The following is a 22,349-nucleotide window of genomic DNA, read 5'->3' as shown; positions in this document are numbered from 1 at the left end:
GCATGATGCCTCCAGCTTTGTTTTTTGCTTAGGATTATCTTGGCTATGCGGGCTCTTTTTTGGTTCCATATGAAATTTGAAGTAGTTTTTTTCTAATTCTGTGAAGAAAGTCAATGATAGCTGGTGGGGATAGCATTGAATCTATAAATTACTTCTTTGGGCAGTATGGCCATTTTCATGATATTTGTTCTTCCTATTCATGAGCATGGAATGCTTTTCCACTTGCGTCATCTCTTATTTCCTTGAGACTTGAAGATGTCCTTCACATCCCTTGTATGTTGTATCCTAGTTATTTTATTCTGTTTGTAGCAATTGTGAATGGGAGTTCACTAATGATTTGGCTGTTTGTCTATTATTGGTATATAGGAATGCTTGTAACTTTTGCACACTGATTTTGTATCCTGAGACTTTGCTGAAGTTGCTTATCGGCTTAAGGAGCTTTTGGGCTGAGATGATGGGGTTTTCTAAATATACTCATGTCATCTGCAAACAGAGACAATTTGACTTCCTGTCTTCCTATTTGAATACCCTTTATTTCTTTCTCTTGCCTGATTGCCCTGGCCAGAAGTTCTAATACTATGTTGAATAGAAGTGAGAGAGGGCATCCTTGTATTGTGCCTGTTTTCGAAGGGAATGCTTCCAGTTGTTGTCCATTCAGTATGATATTGGCTGTGGGTTTGGCAGAAATAGCTATTTTGAGATATGTTTCATCAATACCTAGTTTATTTTTTTGTCTGTTTTTTGAGACAGTCTCGCTCTGTCACTCAGGCTGGATTGCAGTGGTGCAATCTTGGCTCACTGCAACCTCCACTTCTCGGGTTCTATCAATTCTCCTGCCTCTGCCTCCTGAGTAGCTGGGATTGCAGGTGTATGCCACCATGCCTGGCTAATTTATTTATTTATTTTTTTTAAGTGGAGACAGGGTTTCACCATTTTAGCCAGGCTGATCTCAAACTCCTGACCTCAAGTGATCCGCCCACCTCAGCCTCTCAAAGTGCTGGGATAACAGGCGTGAGCCACCGCGCCCAGCTGTTGGGAGTTTTTAGCATGAAGCCATGTTAAATTTTATCAAAGGCCTTTTCTGCATCTATTGAGATAACCATGTGGTTTTTGTCATTGGTTCTGTTTATGTAATGGATTACGTTTATTGATTTGTGTATGTTGAACCAGCTTTGCATCCCAGGGATGAAGCCGACTTGATTTTGGTAGATAAGCTTTTTAATGTGCTGCTGGATTCAGTTTGCCCATATTTTATTGAGGATTTTTGCATCAATGGTCATCAGGGAAATTGGCCTGAAATTTTCATTTTTTGTTGTGTCTCTGCAAGGTTTGGGTATCAGGACGATGCTGGCCTCATAAAATGAGTTAGGGAGGAGTCTCTCTTTTTCTATTTGGAATAGTTTCAGAAGGAATGGTACCTCTTTGTACCTCTGGTAAAATCTGGCTGTGAATCCATCCAGTCCTGGACTTTTTTTGGTTGATAGGCTATTAATTACTGCCCAATTTCAGAACTTGTTATTGGTCTGTTCAGGCATTCGACTTCTTCCTGGTTTAGACTTGAGAGGGTGTGTGTCCAGAAATTTATCCATTTCTTCTAGATTTTCTAGTTTATTTGCATAGAGGTGTTTATAGTATTCTCTGATGGTAATTTGTATTTCTGTGGGATCAGTGGTGACATCTACTTTATCATTTTTTATTGCGTTTGATTCTTCTCTCTTTTCTTCATTAGTCTAGCAGCCTATCTATTTTGTTGATCTTTTCAAAAAAAAACCAGCCCCTGGCTTCACTGATTTTTTTGAAGGATTTTTCATGTCCCTATCTCCTTCAGTTCTGCTCTGATCTTATTTCTTGCCTTCTGCTAGCTTTTGAATTTGTTTGCTCTTGCTTCTCTAGTTCTTTTAATTGTGATGTTAGGGTGTCAACTTTAGATCCTTCCTGCTTTCTCCTGTGGGCATTTAGTGCTATAAATTTCCGTCTACACACTGCTTTAGCTGTGTCCCACAGATTCTGGTACATTGTGTCTTTGCTCTCATTGGTTTCAAAGAACTTATTTATTTCTACCTTAATTTCATTATTTACCCAAGAATCATTCAGGAGCAGGTTTTTCAGTTTCCATGTGGTTGTGCGTTTTGAGTGAGTTTCTTAATCCTGAGTTCTAATTCGATGGCACTGTGGTCTGACAGACTGTTGTTTCCTTTCTTTTGCATTTGCTAAGGAGTGTTTTACTTCCAATTACATGGTCAATTTTAGAATAAGTGCGATGAGGTGCTGAGAAGAATGTATATTCTGTTGATTTGGGGTGGAGAGTTCTGTAGATGTCTATTAGGTCTGCTTGGTCCAGAGCTGAGTTCAAGTCCTGAATATCTTTGTTAATTTTCTGTCTCATTGATCTAATATTGACAGTGGGGTGTTAAAGTCTCCCAATATTATTGTGTGGGAGTCTAAGTCTCTGTGTATGTCTATAAGTACTTGCTTCATGAATCTGGGTGGTCCTGTATTGGGTGCATATATATTTAGGATAGTTAGCACTTCTTTTTGCATTGATCCCTTTACCATTATGTAATGCCCTCCTTTGATCTTTGTTGGTTTAAAGTCTGTTTTATCAGACACTAGGATTGGAACCCCTGCTATTTTTGCTTTCCATTTGCTTGGTAAATCTTCCTCCATCCCTTTATTTTGAGACTATATGTGTCTTTGCATGTGAAATGGGTCTTCTGAATACAGCACACCGATGGATTTTGACTCTTGATTGAATTTGCCAGACTGTGTCTTTTAACTGGGGGATTTAGCCTGTTTACATTTAAGGCCATTGTTATGTGTGAATTTAATCCTGTCATTATGATGCTAGCTGGTTGTTTTGCCCATTAGTTGATGCAGTTTCTTCATAGCATCGATGGTCTTTACAATTTGGTATGTTTTTGCAGTGGCTGGTACTAGTTGTTCCTTTCCATGTCTAGCGCTTCCTTCAGGAGCTCTTGTAACGCAGGCCTGGTGGTGATAGAATCTCTCAGCATTTGCTTATCTGTAAAGAATTTTATTTCTCCTTCACTTATGAAGCTTAGTTTAGCTAGATATGAAATTCTGGGTTGAAAATTCTTTTAAGAATGTTGAATATTGGCCCCCACTCTCTTTTGGCTTGTAGGGTTTCTGCAGAGAGATCTGCTGTTATTCTGATGGGCTTCCCACTTTGTGGGTAACCCGACCTTTCTCTCTGGCTTCCCTTAACATTTTTCCTTCATTTCAACCTTGGCGAATCTGACTATTGTGTGTCTTGGAGTTGCTCTTCTTGTGGAGTATCTTTGTGGTGTTCTCTGTATTTCCTGAATTTGAATGTTGGCCTGTCTTGCTAGGTTGGGGAAGTTCTCCTGGATAATATCCTGAAGAATGTTTTCCAGCTTGGTTCTATTCTCCCCTTCACTTTCAGTTACACCAATTAAACGTAGATTTGGTCTTTTCATAGTCCTGTATTTCTTGGAGGCTTTGTTCGTTTCTTTTTCACTCTTTTTTCTCTCATCTTCTTTTCTTGCTTTATTCCTTTGAGTTGATCTTAAATCTCTGATATTCTTTCTTCTGCTTGATCAATTCAGCTATTGATAATTGTGTATGCTTCACGAAGTTCTTGTGCTGTGTTTTTCAGCTCCATCAGGTCATTTATATTCTTCTCTAAACTGGTTATTCTAGTTAACAATTCGTCTTTTTTCAAGGTTCTTAGCTTCCTTGCATTGGATTAGAACATGCTCCTTTAGCTCAGAGGAGTTTGTTATTATCCACCTTCTGAAGCCTACTTCTGTCAATTCGTCAAACTCATTCTCCATCCTGTTTTGTTCCCTTGCTGACGAGGAGTTGTGATCCTTTGTAGGAGAAGAGGCGTTCTGGTTTTTGGAATTTTCAGGCTTTTTTGCACTGGTTTCTCCCCATCTTCATGGATTTATCTACCTTTGGTCTTTGATGTTGGTGGCCTTCAGATGAGGTTTCTTTGTGGACATCCTTTTTGTTGATGTTGATGCCCTTCCTTTGTTAGTTTTCCTTCTACTAGTCAGGCCCCTCTGCTGCAGGTCTGCTGGAGTTTGCTGGAGGTCCACTCCAGACCCTGTTTGCTTGGGTATCACCAGTGGAGGCTGCAGAACAGCAAAGATCGCTTCCTGGAGGCTTTGTCCCAATGGGGCACCCGCCAGATGCCAGGTGAAGCTCTCCTGTATGAGGTGTCTCTGTCAGGAGGCACAGGGATCAGGGACCCACTTCAGGAGGCAGTCCGTCCCTTAGCAGAACTCTAGTGCTGTGTTGGGAGAACCACTGCTCTCTTCAGAGCCGGCAGGCAGGAACATTTAAGTCTGCTGAAGCTGTGCCCACAGCCACCCCTTCCCCCAGTTGCTCCGTCCCAGGGAGATGGGGTTTTATCTATAAGCCCCTGACTGGGGCTGCTGCCTTTCTTTCAGAGATGCTTTGCCCAGAGAGGAGGAATCTAGTGAGGCAGTCTGGCTACAGCGGCTTTGGGGAGCTGCAGTGTGCTCTACCCACTTGGAACTTCCCGGTGGCTCTGTTTACACTGGGAGGGGAAAACCGCCTACTCAAGCCTCAGTAATGGCGGATGCTCCCCCCGACCTTCCCCCACCAAGCTCGAGCATCCCAGGTCGACTTCAGACTGCTGTGCTGGCAGCAAGAATTTCAAGCCAGTGGATCTTAGCTTGCTAGGCTCCGTGGTGGTGGGATCCGCTGAGCTAAACAGCTTGGCTCCTTGGCTTCGGCCCCCTTTCTAGGGAAGTGAACGGTTCTGTCTCGCTGGTGTTCCAGATGCCACTGGGGTATGAAAAAAAATAAACTGCAGCTAGCTCAGTGTCTGCCCTAACCAGTGCCCAGTTTTGTGCTTGAAACCCAGGGCCCTGGTGGCATAGGCACCCAAGGGAATCTCCTGGTCTATGGGTTGTGAAGACCTTGGGAAAAGTGTAGTATCTGGGCCAGAATGCATCGTTACAGCACAGTCCCCCTCGTGGCTTCCCTTGGCTAGGGGAGGGAGTTCCCCAACCCCTTGCACTTCCCGGGTGAGGCGACGCCCCACCCTGCTTCAGCTCACCCTCTGTGGGCTACACCCACTGTCTAACCAGTCCCAATGAGATAAGCCGGGTACCTCAGTTGGAAATGCAGCAATCACCCACCTTCTGCATTGATCTCACTGGGAGCTGCAGACCAGAGCTGTTCCTATTTGGCCGTATTGCCAGCCTCCAATTTTTTTTTAATAAAGTAGGAGTAGGTCAGGTCTGGAGGCGCTGAGAAAAGTTCTTGGTTCACAGAGTAGGGAAAATGAGCTAGGGGGACACCCCAGAACTTGTCCTTGATGTTTTTCACTGTCTCAAAATCAGCCTGAAATAGGAAGTAGCTGAGGAGTCTCAGGTCTGCCCCTACAGGGCAGGCACCCACAAAGAAGGAAAGAGGGCCTGGGGCTGCAGGTGGAAGTGCCAGCTGTCCCCTTGGCGGCAGCTCCATTGGCGGGCCCAGTTAGGGGAACACCACAGCTGCCCGTGCAGTGCTCTGTCCTGCTCCTCACCCTCCTGGGCATCTGTGGTGCTTAGACCCTGGGCCAGCACTTGCCCCTTCCCACCAGCCCACCTTACACCCTGGGAAGGCCCATCACCAATACAAAGAAAGATACATGTGTAGGCACACATTTAGAAATTAGAATTTGATGAGTGCAGTTCAGTGACCCAGTCACTGTTAACTCTGTCACTGTCCCTGTTGCAGCTCATACATTCAGCGCTCAAAATTCAGCTCTCAGCTGAATTTGTTTGTTTTCCATGAAAGGCAGATGACATGGGTGATGTGAGCACCCTTCTTCCTCTTCCAGGACAGATGACTCTGCTCAATTAACGAAGACATGGTCTCCTGGGAGGCTTGGGAGGCTTTCTAAATGTTGTCCTTTGAGTTCCCACCAAAGTCAGAATGCAGAGGGATCCAGGGTCGGAAACGAGGCCCCCGTGTCATGCCCCCTGTGTCTGTGTTACAGCTGGTGAGCGACCTGCTGGAATTCTGCTTCTACACCTTCCGAGAGTCCCATGCGCTGAAGGTCGAGTTCCCCGCAATGCTGGTGGAGATCATCAGCGACCAGCTGCCCAAGGTGGAGTCGGGGAACGCCAAGCCGCTCTACTTCCACCGGAAGTGACTGCCCGCTGCCCAGAAGAACTTTGCCTTAAGTTTCCCTGTGTTGTTCCACACCCAGAAGGACCCAAGAAAACCTGTTTTTAACATGTGATGGTTGATTCACACTTGTTCAACAGTTTCTCAAGTTTAAAGTCATGTCAGAGGTTTGGAGCCGGGAAAGCTGTTTTTCCGTGGATTTGGCGAGACCAGAGCAGTCTGAAGGATTCCCCACCACCTCCAATCCCCCAGCGCTTAGAAACATGTTCCTGTTCCTCGGGATGAAAAGCCATATCTAGTCAATAACTCTGATTTTGATATTTTCACAGATGGAAGAAGTTTTAACTATGCCATGTAGTTTCTGGTATCGTTCGCTTGTTTTAAAAGGGTTCAAGGACTAACGAACTTTTTAAAGCTTACCCTTGGTTTGCACATAAAACGTATAGTCAATATGGGGCATTAATAAATATTCTTTTGTTATTAAAAAAACACAAAAAAATAAAAAATACATACAGATTCCTGTTGTGTAATAACAGAACTCGTGGCGTGGGGCAGCAGCTGCCTCTGAGCCCTCGCTCGTCCACGGTCTTCTGCATCACTGGTATACACACTCGTTAGCGTCCATTTCTTATTTAATTAGAATGGATAAGATGTTAAAACAAATGCCTTGGTTTGATTTCTAGTATCTATTGTGTTGGCTTTACAAATAATTTTTTGCAGTCTTTTGCTGTGCTGTACATTACTGTATGTATAAATTATGAAGGACCTGAAATAAGGTATAAGGATCTTTTGTAAATGAGACACATACAAAAAAAATCTTTAATGGTTAATAGGATGAATGGGAAAGTATTTTTGAAAGAATTCTATTTTGCTGGAGACTATTTAAGTACTATCTTTGTCTAAACAAGGTAATTTTTTTTTGTAAAGTGCAATGTCCTGCATGCATAATGAACCGTTTACAGTGTATTTAAGAAAGGGAAAGCTGTGCCTTTTTTAGCTTCATATCTAATTTACCATTTTACAGTCTCTGTTGTAAATAACCACACTGAAACCTCTTCGGTTGTCTTGAAACCTTTCTACTTTTTTTCTGTACTTTTTGTTTTGTTCTTGGTCTCCTGCTTGGGGCATTTGTGGGACTCCAGCACGTTTTCTGGCTTCTGCTTCATCCTGCTCCATCGGGGAATGACACACTGCGGTGTCTGCAGCTCCTGGAAGGTGTCATTTGACAACACATGTGGGAGAGGAGGTCCTGGGAGTGCTGCAGCTTTAGGAAAGCTGCCTTGTTTCCCTTTTCCTCTAGAAGCAGAACCAGCTCTACGAGAGTGAGACTGGGAACTTCATGGCTCAGAGAGCATCTTTTCCTCCCATTTTAGAAAATCAGATTTTCTCCTGTGGGAAAAAAAAATTCCATGCACTCTCTCTGTTAAAGATCAACTATTCCCTTCTGATCTTGGAAAGGGGTTCTGCACTCCTGGAACCGGTCACAGGAACGCACAGATTATGGCAGGATGCGCTGGGACGGCCCACCTTGGCAAGGTTCAGTCTGAATGGCGTGGAGACCGGGAGATAGATAGAGGGGTTTTAGATTTTTAAAAGGTAGGTTTTAAAAATAAATTTTATACATAAACAGTTTTGGAGAAAAATTACAGATCATATAAGCAAGACAGTGGCACTAAAATTTTTAATTCATTAATCTGTTTGTTTGGCACTGATGCAATGTATGGCTTTTCTCTTGCCCCAAATCACAAACATATGTATCTTTGGGGAAACTAACAATATGATTGCACTAAATAAACTACTTTGAATAGAGGCCAAATTAATCTTTTAAAAGTGATGATAATCATCAGGTTTACTCAGTGAAATCATATTATTTTCCAAAATCTAAAAGCTGTAGCTGGAGAAGCCCATGGCCAGGAGGAAGCAGCAATTAATTAGATCAACACTTTTCTCCAGGGTTCACCATGCAGGCAACATTACCTTGTCTTTCAAAAGACACCTGCCTTATGCAAGGGGAAACCTGTGAAAGCTGCACTCAGAGGGAGGAGTTTTTCTTACATAATTTGCAATTTCAGGAATTTAATTTATAGGCAGATCTTTAAATACAGTCAACTTACATGCACAGCAATATGAAAGCCACACTTTGAAGGTAATAAATACACAGCATGCAGACTGGGAGTTGCTAGCAAACAAATGGCTTACTTACAAAAGCAGCTTTTAGTTCAGACTTAGTTTTTATAAAATGGGAATTCTGACTTAACCAGGTTTGGGATGGAGATGGTCTGCATCAGCTTTTTGTATTAACAAAGTTACTGGCTCTTTGTGTGTCTCCAGGTAACTTTGCTTGATTAAACAGCAAAGCCATATTCTAAATTCACTGTTGAATGCCTGTCCCAGTCCAAATTGTCTGTCTGCTCTTATTTTTGTACCATATTGCTCTTAAAAATCTTGGTTTGGTACAGTTCATAATTCACCAAAAGTTCATATAATTTAAAAAAACACTAAATTAGTTTAAAATGAAGCAATTTATATCTTTATGCAAAAACATATGTCTGTCTTTGCAAAGGACTGTAAGCAGATTACAATAAATCCTTTACTTTAATCACCTGTTGTTTTGGAGCGAATTCATTTGAATGTCTGTAGGTACACCTGATTTTGTGCCCTCCCAAATCTTGATTGTATGCACTCTGCCTACATCCAAGATGATGGAGAACGTGGTTTTCCATGTTAGAAAGAGTCCTATGTTGTTAGCCACATGTTAATTCTACTCTTTGGGGGACTGATCAGAGACCTTGTTTTTAATACTTTTGATATTTAGTTCATTAAAATACTCTGTAACCATTGGATAACTATTGCCATGTAGTTGCTAAACCCTATATATACATTGCCTCATTTATCTTCCCAACCACTTGAAAACTTTTATTCTGCAGAATTTGAGACTAATGTGAGTGGAGCCCCCGTCTGACTCCAAAGTTCTTCTTCTACATGGTCTCACCCTGTCATCCCCCAGCACCCTTGTGCCATCAAGAAGCTCAGCTCCCCATTGGCCATGATGCTTCTGACATTTCTGCAGGCTTGTCCCCTGGATTCCACTCATTAATATGGGCCACAAAGGAGCAGTAAGCAGTCACCAGCTGGTTTTTAAATAGAAAACATTTCCCACAAGATAAAGTACAGTACATTTTTAGTGTGTTGCTCAACTGGTGATTGTTCAAATTATTTGCTTTCAGCAAGAGAAGACTATTTGATTGATAGTAAAATTCAGCTTTGTGAAACACAACAGATCCATTTCTGGAACACAGCATACCCACTGAACACAGCACAGGAAGAAAATTGGGAGCACAAACTTTTGGTGTGTAAAATAAGTGCAATTTTAGATTTAAAAATTTCAGAAATTTGACCTATTAGGAAACAGGGCTTTTCACAGAGAGCCCCTAACTTGAAACAAAAGCCATCTTGGGCTGGGAACCCACCCAAAGCTGGCAGGAGGCCCCTACAATGTGCACCCTTGGCTAAAGGGGGTGCCCTTTTTTAATTGAACAGACTCATTCTTGGGTCAAGTGTGACTATTTCTCACAATCTCTAGAAGTGCTCTCAGGCCCAAAGAATTCAGCCCACAGTTAGGAATCATTAGCTAAGAACTGTGTCTCTGCCACTGAGACAGCCAGCCACTATATGCCAGAGCAGTTTAAAAAAAAAAAAATTGTGCCCGGTGATGCCTATGTATTTAGACGCTTGTTTGCTTCTGTATGCTGAATTCCCTCCAAGCAAATAGAAAACATTGTCCCTTTATGTACAAATCAGCTCTAACATTTTTTATAAACTCTGCAAATGTACACAGATTAAAATGACTTGATTACAAGTATCTCTGGCACTTTAATTTCAAGTCAGCCAGTTGCTACTGTAGCAATTTTCTTGGAAATAAAACAGTAGCTTCCAAAACAACACTGGGATTGGGTAAGGCACAATCTCAACATTGATCATCGACCAAGACTGTCCAAAGCAAAGTGAACGATGGGGCAAAGTGGCAGGCAGTTAGCTGCTGCTGTATAACAAAACATCCCAAAACTTACCGGTTTAGATCAATCACCATTTAGTATTTCTCATGTGTCTATGAGTCGGCTGGGGGAAGCAGGCTAGGGTGTGCTGACCTGAGCCAGGCTCAGCTGAGCTGGGATTGTTTGTATATCCGTGGTTAGCCTGCAGCTGTCTGGTCTGCAGTGGCACTGCTCCATGTGGCCTCTCATCCTCCAGCAAGCTAGTCTGGGTTTATTTTCATGGCAAAGCCAGGGCTTTAAAAAAGACCCTGGAAAGGCATATAACACTTTCCATGCCTCTGACTGAATCAAGTTTGCTCCAAGCCCATTGGCCAAAGCAAGTTGTTAGGTCAAGCCCTGAGTCAGCCTGAAAGGACTCCACAAAAGGGCATGGGTTTGGGGAGGGGTGAAAGATCAGGATCTTTAAATGTCTACCACACTAGTAGTTACTGAGATATTTTGCTGCAGCATGTATGTTGCCAAGACAGTGGTTTCCCAGTTTTCCCTAGTCTGAAAAAACCCCTTTATATGGATCTCCATGCCCTGAGCCAGCCTGACCAAGGGTGGATGGCAGCACCTGTGAAAATTGGCTTGGCTAGGTCTGATCCTGCTGCTCCTGGCATGGGAGCTGCTCCACCTTGCAGTGTTTCCTTAGTTGCTAAACTCCACAAGGAAGAAGGAATCCAGACACCAAGGCATGGCCCTGAGCTGCTATGCATTCACTGCCCAAATTTAAAGTGCAGGTCTCTTGTTGGGCCAAAAATAGGAGTCCTTCCAATCAAGTTGATCTTCAGATAGAAAGTGTTTTCCAAGGTATTCTTCTAACCGATAGACTGAGATACTTTTAGCTAGACATTTAAGTGTTAGAATGAGCTGGGCTGCCCAAATGAGGTAGCAATAAATTACTGCTCAGGCCAGTCAAGGAGGAAGAGTGCTGACAAGCAACTGAGAAGACATTTGCAGAACTAGGAGTGGGAGAGCTGTTTGAGGACACACTCCTGGAATAGCATCCTCAGAGTGGACAGAGGAAAGCTATGTGGCTCAAGAAGATTCAAGAAGTCATGGAAAACATCTGGCCAACGAAGGAGTAACCAGAACTGGCTTTGAGAGACTGGAAGGGAGAACTCCTAAGAAGCTGAGAAGATGCCTAGTCTGGAGGTGAATGGGAACAAAGGCAAGTCCAAGAGAGCAGGAGCCTGGAGTGGCGTTGGGAAGGAGGGGAGAGGCTGAGCAATGTCAGCAAAGGACAAGAGCATGGAATGGCTTTTGGAGAAGAGATGCTGGCAGGAAGCAGGCGGTGATTTACAGATGAGAAGGGGGACAGAAACCGACCCCCAACCACCACAGTGTCCTGCTGCCTTGCCTTCTCCGGTCCTCTCCGTTTACTAAACCCCACTTCCTACTATGTGCCCATCCAGCACAGGACATTCACTCTCATTTAACTGTCACATCCCACAGGTTGCTTCTCCTCTTTCCATTTCACAGGCACAAACAGAACCATAAAAAGGTCAAGTAACTTACCGGAGGTCACCAAGATATAAAATAGCAAAAATAGGATTTCAAAACAGCTTGTTTGTAATGCAACACGCACTTTTCACCACTGTATTACGTTCGTAGAGCTACTGTAACAAAGGACCACAAATTGGGCACCTTAAACAGAAATGCATTCTCTCCCAGTTCTGGAGGCTGGAAGTCCAAGATGGAGGTGTCAGCAGGGTTGGTTCCTTCAGTGAGGGCTGAGAGAGAAGGGTCTATTCCAGGCCTCTCCCGTTGGCTTGTAGATGGCTGTCTTCTCCCTGTTTCTCTTCATGTCATCTTTCTTCTATGTGAGTCTGTCTCAGTGTCCAAATTTCTCCTTGTTTTAAGGACATCAGTCATATCGGATTAAGGCCAACCCTACTGTGCTCAGCTTAACTAGCAACATCTGCAAAGATTCTAGTTCCTAATGACATCACATTCTGAGGGACTAGGGGTTAAGGACTTCAACATGTGAATTTGGGGAGTAGGAAACAATTCAACTCACAACAGCATGGCCCTGAGGACAAGATGGCACAGTAGAAAGAACTTTCTGTGACTAGCTTATCGAACCTGAGCAAGCAAGTGCTCATCTCCATTTTCTCATCCATAAAATGGGCTAATATCTCCTGGCTTGTGCAGTCATTGTAAGGAAAGAATGAGTTAGACATCCATCTCTGGCATGGACACCCATTGCTTTTCCCTTCCATACCCCCAACTGCATGTGTGGCTGCTACTACAAAGGAAGGAAGTTGGGGCTGCAGCCCCTGCAAGTCCTTTGGCTCTGTTTTCACCTGGCATCTCCTTTACAGGTGCGGGGAACACCAGGGAAGGCCCTGTGGGTGGCACCATCAGATGCAAGCCCTGCAGCCCCAGTGTCAACAAGAAACACATAGCCCAAGTGCTCTTTTTTGCCCCAAACCACCGTACTGCCTCTGAATGAACACAGGCTATGGACCTGGTCTAGGCAGCCGCAGTTGGTGCTGCAGGAGCTGAGCAAGGTGGGGCTGAGGGAAGGCCAGGCAACCTCAGCAGAGCCTGGGGAGCAGCCGCACCCATCCAGCTAAAACAGCAAAATATACTCCACTCCTCTTCTAGGGGAAGGAAGATGATCCACCAAAGTAAGACAACACCTCCTGATCCCATTCCTCAGTACATCCTGGGCCATGTCCAGGGGTAAGCTCCCTGCCCAGAGGCCTTGGCAGTCCTGGCCACACTGCTGTGCACGTGTCACATTGTCAGACAGAAACACCCCTGCTCCCCTCTGGCACTACCCCACTCTTCCAGAGAGCCACAGGAGGGGTCTTCAGCTCTTAAGGCTACAGGAGCCTCCACAGGGCACAGCTGTGGAACTTGACTACTTGTCACCCCATCATCCTAAGGAACACAGAAGACCCTGATGACAAAGATGCAAGATACTGCTATTCTTATTCACAGAACTAAGAAAAACGGGAACAGCAGTTCCTGTTAGCCAAGCCCTCCCCACATACTGGGTGCGCTGCTTCTATTAGGTCATTTCAACCCCAAACCTCTCAGTATCATTTTATTTTTAGGAGGCTGGAACAGAATCATGGGGGTGACCGATCTTGCCCAAGGTCACATAGATAGCCAGACTTGGTGGTGATTTCTTTAAGTGGTGGTAAAAGCACTTTGAGGGGAACGGCTGGTTGGGTGCCTCTCACTGTTAACAATAGGAATCTCCAGCAAGCAAACAAATCAATCAAGGCCTGATGCAGGGAGATTTTTAATGGCCCCTGGGATACACCAATTAGGAATCTGCCAGGAAGCCACTCCCAACACTAACCTGAGCCTGCTCTAGCTGCCCACAGGTTTGCCTCTTCCTGCAGAGGTGCTCTCACAGAAGTGGAACATGCCAGCAACCTCTTCTCACAAGTCAAGTTTCCCTTCTACATCCCAAGCAACGAGTCAGGGCAGCAATGACATCTCAGAAAACAGGCTACTGGAGGTTATGCTGCCCCAGCCCTAGGGCCAAGCCAGCCCCGGCCCACACCTCAGACCCGCTTGTGGTAGGGTGGCCCTGGGCTCCCCTGTGGTCTCAATGCTCTTCACGGGGCCCGTGATTATTTTAAATTATGTTGCATCGAAATTGTCCTTATTTTTATTTACAATACGGACACTTTTCAAGAAGCACATTTCCCCATACACATACAACTCCCAAACTCCACACCCTCACATGATCCCCATGAGATGACTTCCAAGCTGTTAACTGGCAAGCTCTTGAGTCAATTCATCTGGGGATGAGGCAACAGACACATCCGTCCTTTGATAAATGTTTGAGAGAAGTCTGACAGGTCCAGGAACCTCCCATGGGAATGCATGGAAAGTCATGCCTGCCCCAGAGCAGCTTCTGGGGCATGGGGCTGGCTTCAGAATCCTGAGGCCACTAAAACTAAGCCCCACATTCCAAGGCACGTCCCCTCTTCCCCAAGAGGTTGTTGCACCTGTGGCTTAGAGGTGGAGGAGAATGAGGAAACATCAGAGCAAGGCCTGCCCAGGCTGGGGGTGGCCATCATCACGGGGCAGGGCAGGGTCAAGGGTGAAGGCTCCTCCAGGAAGGTCTGCTCTACCTCCCTCTCCTCCCTCCACGTCGAAATTAATCCAGATGGAGAGATGAGCAGGGAGGCCTGGAAGGCAGAGGCATGCTGGGTGGTGTAGGAGAGGGGTGTACAATGGTGCTGGTAGGAGGGCTGGTCCCAGGGCACTGAGATGGCTCACACAAACCACCCAGGGCCAAAGCCCCAGCCCTGCTCCAGGTCCTGCAGGCACCAGGGTAGAGAGGCCTGTGCAGCCACTGGAGGAGGTGTGAATGCCCTTCCAGGATTGCACACATCAGAGGCTGCTGCTGCCCCCAGGAACACGCCCCACCCCGAATACTCCAGGCTCCCCGCTAACAGATTCTACCTGTGAGCACGCCAACAGCAGAGAGAGACGAGTCCCCATCGTAGGCTGCCAATTCATAAATCAAGATGGGGCAATGACTTCCACTACCGCTTCCCCACATTAGGACAGACAAATCAAATAGTAAATTACAGTTTATTTCATTTACAGAGACCTTGAGGCAAAAAGGTGGTGTTTGGAAAACAGCACACGGGTGAGGAGCACCGAGAAGCCTGTTACAAGTACGCCAGTGCACGCTGCCAGTGCAGTGAGTGTGGGGTCCTGCAGGTGGCCGTCTAGGAAGGGCAGGCTTGAGACGCGCGTCTCTGCTTCCCTCTGACTTGAGACCATCTCCCTTGCACCAACAGCAGCCTCTCCAAGCTAGGCTGCCACAGCCAAGCACGCACTCTGCAAACCTATCACTGTGAGTAGTACAGTTCCCTTTAAAATCGCAGCAGCAGGTGCTCAGGGAGGAGAGGGAGCAGGCTGGCTCTGGTGGCATGACTGCCAGTGGAGGCGACACAGGTGGCAGAAGGCTGCCCTCCCTCTCATTCTATATGCTGGATAATTAAAAATCACAAGTCCCGATACTTGACAAATGAAAAGTCCATTTTGCGAATCCTGACATTCCCCTCCTGATCCACAATCACAGTTCTGTGTGGTGCGTCCCATCCCTGCCCACCACCCCCCGCCCCCAAGGCTGATTGTGATGATGGTAACTCCCAAGTGTGGAGGTACCTGTGGGTGCAGCCCAGAGCCTGGGAGGAGGAAGACAGCTCTCTGCCCCCAGGCAGGTCCCTGGGTGTCAGGGTCAGCAGGGGCTCTGAGGCCAGGAGCTACAGCAGCTTGACGTAGTTCTGTGGAATCAGCCCCCTCTTGCCATTCAGAGTCCCTTCTAGCCAGCCAGGTTCCCTGGAGGTTTGTACTGAAAAGGAAGAGAAAAATCACTTTTACAAAATGCCCCCAATTACTTGCCTCCTGGGTGTTCACTTAAAAGCTCAAGCAGGGAGTGGCCAGTACAGAACAGGGGCCACTTCTGGGATGTTGGGTCACAAAGTCTGCACCAGGGTCATTGACAGGCTCTGCCTCCCTGCACTGGCCACCACAATCCTCATCTACACAATCCCAAAGCAGCCTCCTAACTAGTGTCCTAGTTTCCAGAGTCCGGCCCCTTCCAATCCACTGTGCACAAACATGCTCAGTGAACTCTCTAGAACACAGAGCTGATCACATCACTCCCCTGCTTAAAGTCAAACTCAAGCTTTTTGTGGTTTTTTTGTTTGTTTGTTTGTTTGTTTCCTTCCTGAGAGGGAGTCTCGCTCTGTCGCCCAGGCTGGAGTGCAGTGGCGCGATCTCGGCTCACTGCAATCTCCGCCTCCCGGGTTCAAGCAATTCTCCTGCCTCAGCCTCCTGAGTAGCTGGAATTACAGGCACGCACCACCATGCCTGGCTAATTTTTGTATTTTTAGTAGAGATGGGGTTTCACCACATTGGCCAGCCTGCTCTTAAACTCCTGACCTCAGGTGATCCACTCGCCTTGGCCCCCCCGAGTGCTGGGATTACAGGCGTGAGCTACCACTCCCAGCCTCAAACTCAAGCTCCTTACTGGTCTGTAACACAGGCCCCTGGGCACCTGGCTCCAGTCGCCCCTCCAGGAGCTCTTCACACTCCACTGGCACATCATGCATGTCAACTGCAGTGAATCATCCAGAGAAATCCCAACTGCAACTCCAGGCCTTTGCAAGCGCAGTGGCTTCTGCCTGGAATGCCTTTCCCCCACCTCTTCACCAGGTAGTTCCTCCTGTTTAGAGACCTGATTGGATGCCTCCTCCTCTCAGAGTCTCGTCTGACTCCCACACTGTATGGGAAACTCCTGAAGGCAGCCGGAGCCTTATACATCTGGGCACGGTGCCTGGCACAATGGACTATTCATAAATATTCACGTGATACTCAACGAGAAAATTGCAGCCTGGACAGCAAAGGGCACAGGTCCAAGCACTCCTCACCAGTGTTCGGAAATGCAATACAGAAGCATTTCATAATCCCCAGCTGTGAGCAGGCCCCAGCTCAAACCCCCAACCATGGTCAGGTGCAGGCGTGGCAGCCGTGGCATAAAGGAAAGGGGAGGCATGAGCTACTCCAGCAGACCAACTCAAAAGGTGGCTTCTGATCACAACCCAGGAGAATAATTTCATATCAAAAACCAAGTACAGGCATACACATCCGTAACACACACAAGTTTCATGAAGCAATACTCTTACCCTCACTGTGCGCATGCAATGCCTTCCTTTCTGTATTCTACTCTTTTTTTTCCCCATGGATTTGTGTAGAAAAGTATTATTCTTTGAATGCTAATTGCAACTCAGCGAATTGAGTTCATGGTCCTCTAAGGTATAGCTGCCCACAGTTTGGAAGACAGGGACAATCCAATTCTAATTGTCCTTTGCAACAAGGTAACTTTGTTCTTCCCTCCCCTGGATGAACAGGAACACATTCCGGCTGTCTGCAGACTAACCGCCTGCACTTTCCTTACATTCAATAAGCTTCTGGCTTCAAGGCCTCCGTGGAGCTGTTCCCTTGGGCCTGAATGCTATTCCCTGCCTTTATGCCTGGACAGCACCTACTCATGCTTCAAAGAGCAGCTTCAGCATCCCCCCACTTCCGGGACTCCTCTCCTGGCTCCAGACCAGGTCGGGGCTCCCAGTTATGCACCCTACATGTTCTGTGTGCAGGCATACGTGTATATATAGGAGAGACACACTGAGACATTCTCTTCTAGTCCAGACTATGAGAGCATGTAACACATATAACATGAGACCCAGCACCTAGCACCGTGTCAGACAAATGATTATCTGTGTAATGACTGAATAAGCAAATTCAGAGATGTGCTCTCAAAGCGATCTGGCAGCAAGTTACTTCCTTCATGCCTTCACTGACCTTGACTCTGACATTGTTCTTCATACCAGGATTTTTAGAGACTTCTCACTTCATCCAAACACCCCAGCTGGCAGTGCTACTAGTGTGCAGCCACCATCAGGGAAAAGCTTTGGATTCTATGCAAAACAGGCCCTCAGGGTTGTAACAATATGGGGGCCTGAGTGGCAAGGGGCCCAGGGCTGAAGTCAGAGCCCTAGAGGAGACTCCTGGCTACCTAGATGCATCTGGGAAATTAACCCCTGGGCCTTGCTCGGCTGTTACCTGCAATACGGGGTTACTAGCACTTAGCTTGCAGGACCTGCTATGAGGAGGCAGTAAGAGAGTCTCAAATATAGTCTCACCTGCACATGCTCACTATTTCTCCTCCTACCCTATACACACCACACACTTGCGCAAGCACAGACTCGGTATTAATAAAAGACAGGATGAACAGAGTAGGAAAAAGGTGATTTTCTACAACGCTGGAGGTGAAAGGAGGCTTGATTGGGGAAACCAAGGCCAGGCCGGGAATCCTGCACCTCCCCAACCAACAAACCAGAGAGACGCCTCCACAACCCCATTCACCACCTCCCCAGCCCTCCCCTCCCTGGAAGGCAGAAGCCAGTAGGGAGAGAGATGTCACTGCTTTACAGAGGCGACCAAGGGGGATCCTGTAACATCCAAGAGCCTTGGAAGTGGACCCAGCCGAGCGGTGGGTGAGGTGGGCTACAAGGGTCTGGAGACCAACAGCAAGGCATCCCCAAGCACAGGAAAAGTGGCTCTGCAGTTGCAGATAAGGCTGGCAGGCTCTCCCTCCCTCTCAAGATCTGACCTCTCTCAGTAGCATCGAACCCCAAAATACCCATCTGGAGCTCCTCTCCTAGTTTATCACACCACTCCTCCCCCGAGCAGTGTCTACGCGGACAACAGGGCTCTGCTTTTCCATTCTTATGGGTGGAGAACATGGCAGTCTCAGTGTCTGTCATTTCCCACGCACCCTCCCTATGCCTGCAGGTCTCAGTCCAGGAACCTCACTCTGCTTCAGCCACGGTGTCCTCACAGCCTTTAGACCACAACAGGGAACAAAGACGGGTGTGAGGCAGGGACCCCAAGTAGCACCAAAGAGAGGCAGGTCCCTTCCACCAACTCAGTTTTCAGCATAATGTAGACAGTGTATGTGACAAGTACTGAAATCACTGAATTGTCATCATCACACGGTGAGTGCCAGGAACCCACACTCAACTTCAGAACTGCCACAGGACCCACAGGGAGGCTGCGTCCTGAGCTCTGTCCTATCTCCCACCCCGAGGCAACCAGTAGCTTGAATGTTGTGTTTCTCATTATCTTACCATGGCTATGGGTAAAATTCAGTTTTGTCACACAAGCACATATCCCTAATAATATCCTATTTATTTTGCATATGTGTGAGCTTAACCAGAAGCACATAAGTCAGAAGCGCATAGTCATCTGGAACTTATTTTTTCACTCGATATTTTTTTCTCAGATTCCCCTGTGCTAGGAATCTATCTGGCAACCACATCGCTGGGCTGTGGGGTCTATATGCGATCAACTTTCCAAGATAATGCCAAATTGTTTTCCAGGGATTATTCTGTGTCTATCTGAGACCTTTAAAGTTTAATCACCAGAGGCTTTTAAGGATTAATTGGGGCCACACCTGCTCCCCCACATCTACATGTGGATGTTGACAAAGAGCCTGGGACAGCCAGGAAAGCAGTCCCGCTGCTGCTGCCGCCGCCGCATGGGGTCGCTCCTGGAAACCACCTGCCTCAGCACCCCTCCCAACCCTGCCCCTGAGGAGGCAACCACTGCCCATCTAACTGGGGCGCACCTGTCTGGAAAGACACAGCAGGACTGGCTGGTGGTCACCAGCAAAACCTATTTCCAGGATTCCCCAGGCCCAGAGAAAAGGGAAAGGTCCCTCTGGCCATCACAGGAACGTCACTGCCCTGAGACCTTACAAACACAGCCCTCTCCCGAGGGTGGGGGGCGGGGGAGTTGGGAGGCATAGCCCCAGAGAAACAGCTAGGCATTAGTGAGTCTACTAGAGAAACACATCCTCCACCTAGAACTGGAACTCATAACTTAAGTCCAGGCCCACCCAGTAAGAGCAAAGAACAAAGACAGTCATGGAGCTACACAATTGCTAAAGACCCCTGTGCCAACCACACTCTGGGTCAGGATATCTCACAGCTGCATGCATCCCAAACCGCATAACTACTGACGAGGCCACCCAGGGGTCACTCTGACCGCCAGTTTGTTTTCTCCAAAGGCCACTGGGTGGCATAAACCAATTTCCTTTGTTGCCTGTATGAGGTACAAAAAGGAATTGCACTGCAAGAGCATCTATGGAGGCTGGAAGACTCCAAATGGATAAGTGAACACAGGAAAATGTCTTGGGCATTCCAGGGACACTAAATATTGCTGGTCTGCAGAAAGGGAGCATTCCCGGCAGTACTCCTGTGGGCTGAGCTGTCTAGAGTGGCCACTTGGAGCACTGCCTGGCTCCACAGAAGCCGTGGTCAGATGACCTGCCAGTCTGTCTTCTCAGTGTCAGTTGTCAGACAGGAAGACCCCATAGCCATTTAAGGAAGGGCTTCACTAGATGTGTTCTGGGCAAGCACCTGCTTTTAACTAGCTAAGAGATCAACTATGCATAGAAGATGTAAGGGGCAAACACACACACAGATAAACCCTGCTTAAGGGCTTTAAACTTATTGTACCCTTTGAAGAAGTGTCCCTATTAAGCAGCAAGCCTAATGCTGTTGATTCTGAATGCCTTCCACTGTTATCTGCCCTGCTACAAAAGAATCAGGGTGGCACCTACAAGACAAGTAGCTCACATTAAATGAGACGCTCACATCCCTGGGTAGGGAGAGAGTGTCAACACATCCACAAGGTATTTTCCAAGTAGCCAGCCTTAGGGGAGGGACAGAATGAGGAGCTCCTGAGACACCCGGGGTGCCCCGGCCAGCAAAGTCCTGACAGAGCTGGATACCAGCACCGCAGAGCACAGAACCGAGGGAGACACAAACTGGCTCAAAGCGTAGCCTCGTCTGTGGCACACTACGATGTACCCAGTGTGGCATCGTGGTCAGCAGCCTCTTCCCCATACGTTTACAGCAACTCAGAAACCTCTTTTTCTAGTAGCCCCAATGCTATCTTAATACAACATCAATGTTGTGGCCATCCCTGCCGCTTAGGATGAAGAATCAGCTGCACAGAGTCCTAAAGGAGCCTGTTCCGGGTCACACAGAAGATAAGAAAGCCATGGTGTGAGCCCAGGCAAAATAACTGCAGAGTTCAGAATCCACGTTGCCTGCAGTCACTGGCTCTCCTCCTCCAAAACACACGGAGACACTGGTATTTGTGTGCACATGTGTGTACATATGTACAAACGTGTGACTATGTATGTGTACGTGTGTACATTCACACTTTCTTTTTAGGAAGACTCCAAATCATCTCGGGACTTTAGACCTGGAGAACGTAAGCCTCCTGGGTCAGACGCCTACCAGGCTGTCCCCTTTTATCCAAACTGGCAGATCTGCATTGGCTTTAGGCACTGACCCTCATTCACATGGCTGTGTGCCCAGAGCAGGTATCCTATACCCTGTGTGATTCTGATTGGTCTAAATCCTTGCAAATGATGGATGTAGGGTAAGCAAGTGACTCAGCTCTGCATATTGGGATGTGAGGATGGGTAAACTAGGAAGAAATTCCTGGAAAAGTTTTCTCATTCTTAAAGGAACACAAAGATGAGACACCTCCTTCCACCAGAGTGTGGCCATGATACATGGAACTGTGGCAGTCATCTCGCTCCCGCCAGGGAAACCAGACAGAGGCCCAGGTCCACCAGCAGAGAGCAGTTCCACAGAGAGATGGAAATACTTTGGTCTTTGATAACATCTTTGAGGCTATGAATTAAAATTAGAGCTCCCTACTTCCACACTTACTATTGTGTAAACTAATCCCCTCAACCCCCTTTTTTTTTTTTTTTTTTTTGAGATGGGGTCTCACTGTGTTATCCAGGCTGGCCTCAAACTCCTGGGCACAAGTGATCCTCCTGCCTCAGCCTCTGCAGTAGCTGGCACAACAGGTGTGCACCACTGCACCTGACTTTAATCCATCTTCATGATTGATTCAACCAGTTGTGTCAATTTTTGTTACCTGCAGCCTAAGGTATCCTAGTAGATACACCTTCTACCAAGGTAACTATCTCACAAACCATACTGCAGGAGGGAGTTCAGAGTCTTCTAAACAAATCCAATCACACAAAATAAAAATTCATCACATTTCTCAAATGAGTGCGTTTCAATACTACCATCACAGCCTCCCCTTCAGCCACATAGTGTGCCAACATGAGACAGGCCTGGGGCAGGGCAGCTACGTTCCACATTCTCTTGGCAAAACTGCATGTATGTTATGGTGATGGAGGAATGATCTTGCTTCTATTCCAAAAACAAAATTTCTCCACAAAGTCTAATTCTGTTCCATGTGGGGTTTTGTTGTTGTTGTTGTTTGTTTTCTGACACTACCAGGAGTCTCTGTCTCTGAAGAGTACATATCACACACATATAGAAATCTATTCTAAATGAGGCAACTTGCTTTCTAAAAAACAATCGTCAGCAAATGCTGCATTACTGACAGTACACCACTGTGCCTCGTGTTGATACATTCCACATATCCCAAACATTCTGGATAATCAACCATTCCATTCCAAGCATCTAAGGTTCCTACTGCTTCCCTGGAACTCTTCTGAGGAGCTCCACCCACACACGACATCACGGTTTCCACAGCAACCAATGCATTTCATAATGAGCAGGACTGGGGAGGGAAGAA

The 22,349-nt window shown here is 46.7% G+C and overlaps 2 protein-coding genes across 9 annotated transcripts in view; one reads left to right on the top strand and one right to left on the bottom strand.

Annotated features, from left to right (window-relative positions):
• NR3C2 (nuclear receptor subfamily 3 group C member 2) overlaps positions 1-8,731 on the top strand; it is a 358,063-nt gene extending 349,332 nt beyond the window's left edge. For all 5 annotated transcript variants that reach the window (XM_055384928.2, XM_063705598.1, XM_019025951.4 and 2 more), the window contains exon 9: positions 5,999-8,731. In XM_055384928.2, the coding sequence (XP_055240903.1) occupies positions 5,999-6,154 (156 nt within the window). In that variant the 3' untranslated portion in view covers positions 6,155-8,731. The remainder of the gene's footprint in view (positions 1-5,998) is intronic.
• A 5,987-nt stretch (positions 8,732-14,718) lies between these two features.
• Positions 14,719-22,349, bottom strand: part of ARHGAP10 (Rho GTPase activating protein 10) — a 343,170-nt gene continuing 335,539 nt past the window's right edge. For all 4 annotated transcript variants that reach the window (XM_019025986.3, XM_055384931.2, XM_055384932.2 and 1 more), the window contains one exon: positions 14,719-15,501. In XM_019025986.3, coding sequence (XP_018881531.3) covers positions 15,413-15,501 — 89 coding nt within the window. In that variant the 3' untranslated portion in view covers positions 14,719-15,412. The remainder of the gene's footprint in view (positions 15,502-22,349) is intronic.

Source organism: Gorilla gorilla, chromosome 3, assembly GCF_029281585.2.
Source record: "Gorilla gorilla gorilla isolate KB3781 chromosome 3, NHGRI_mGorGor1-v2.1_pri, whole genome shotgun sequence".
Lineage (NCBI taxonomy): Eukaryota > Metazoa > Chordata > Mammalia > Primates > Hominidae > Gorilla > Gorilla gorilla.
The sequence above is the reverse complement of the archived record's forward strand: the minus strand, read 5'-3'. Positions and strand labels throughout refer to the sequence as shown.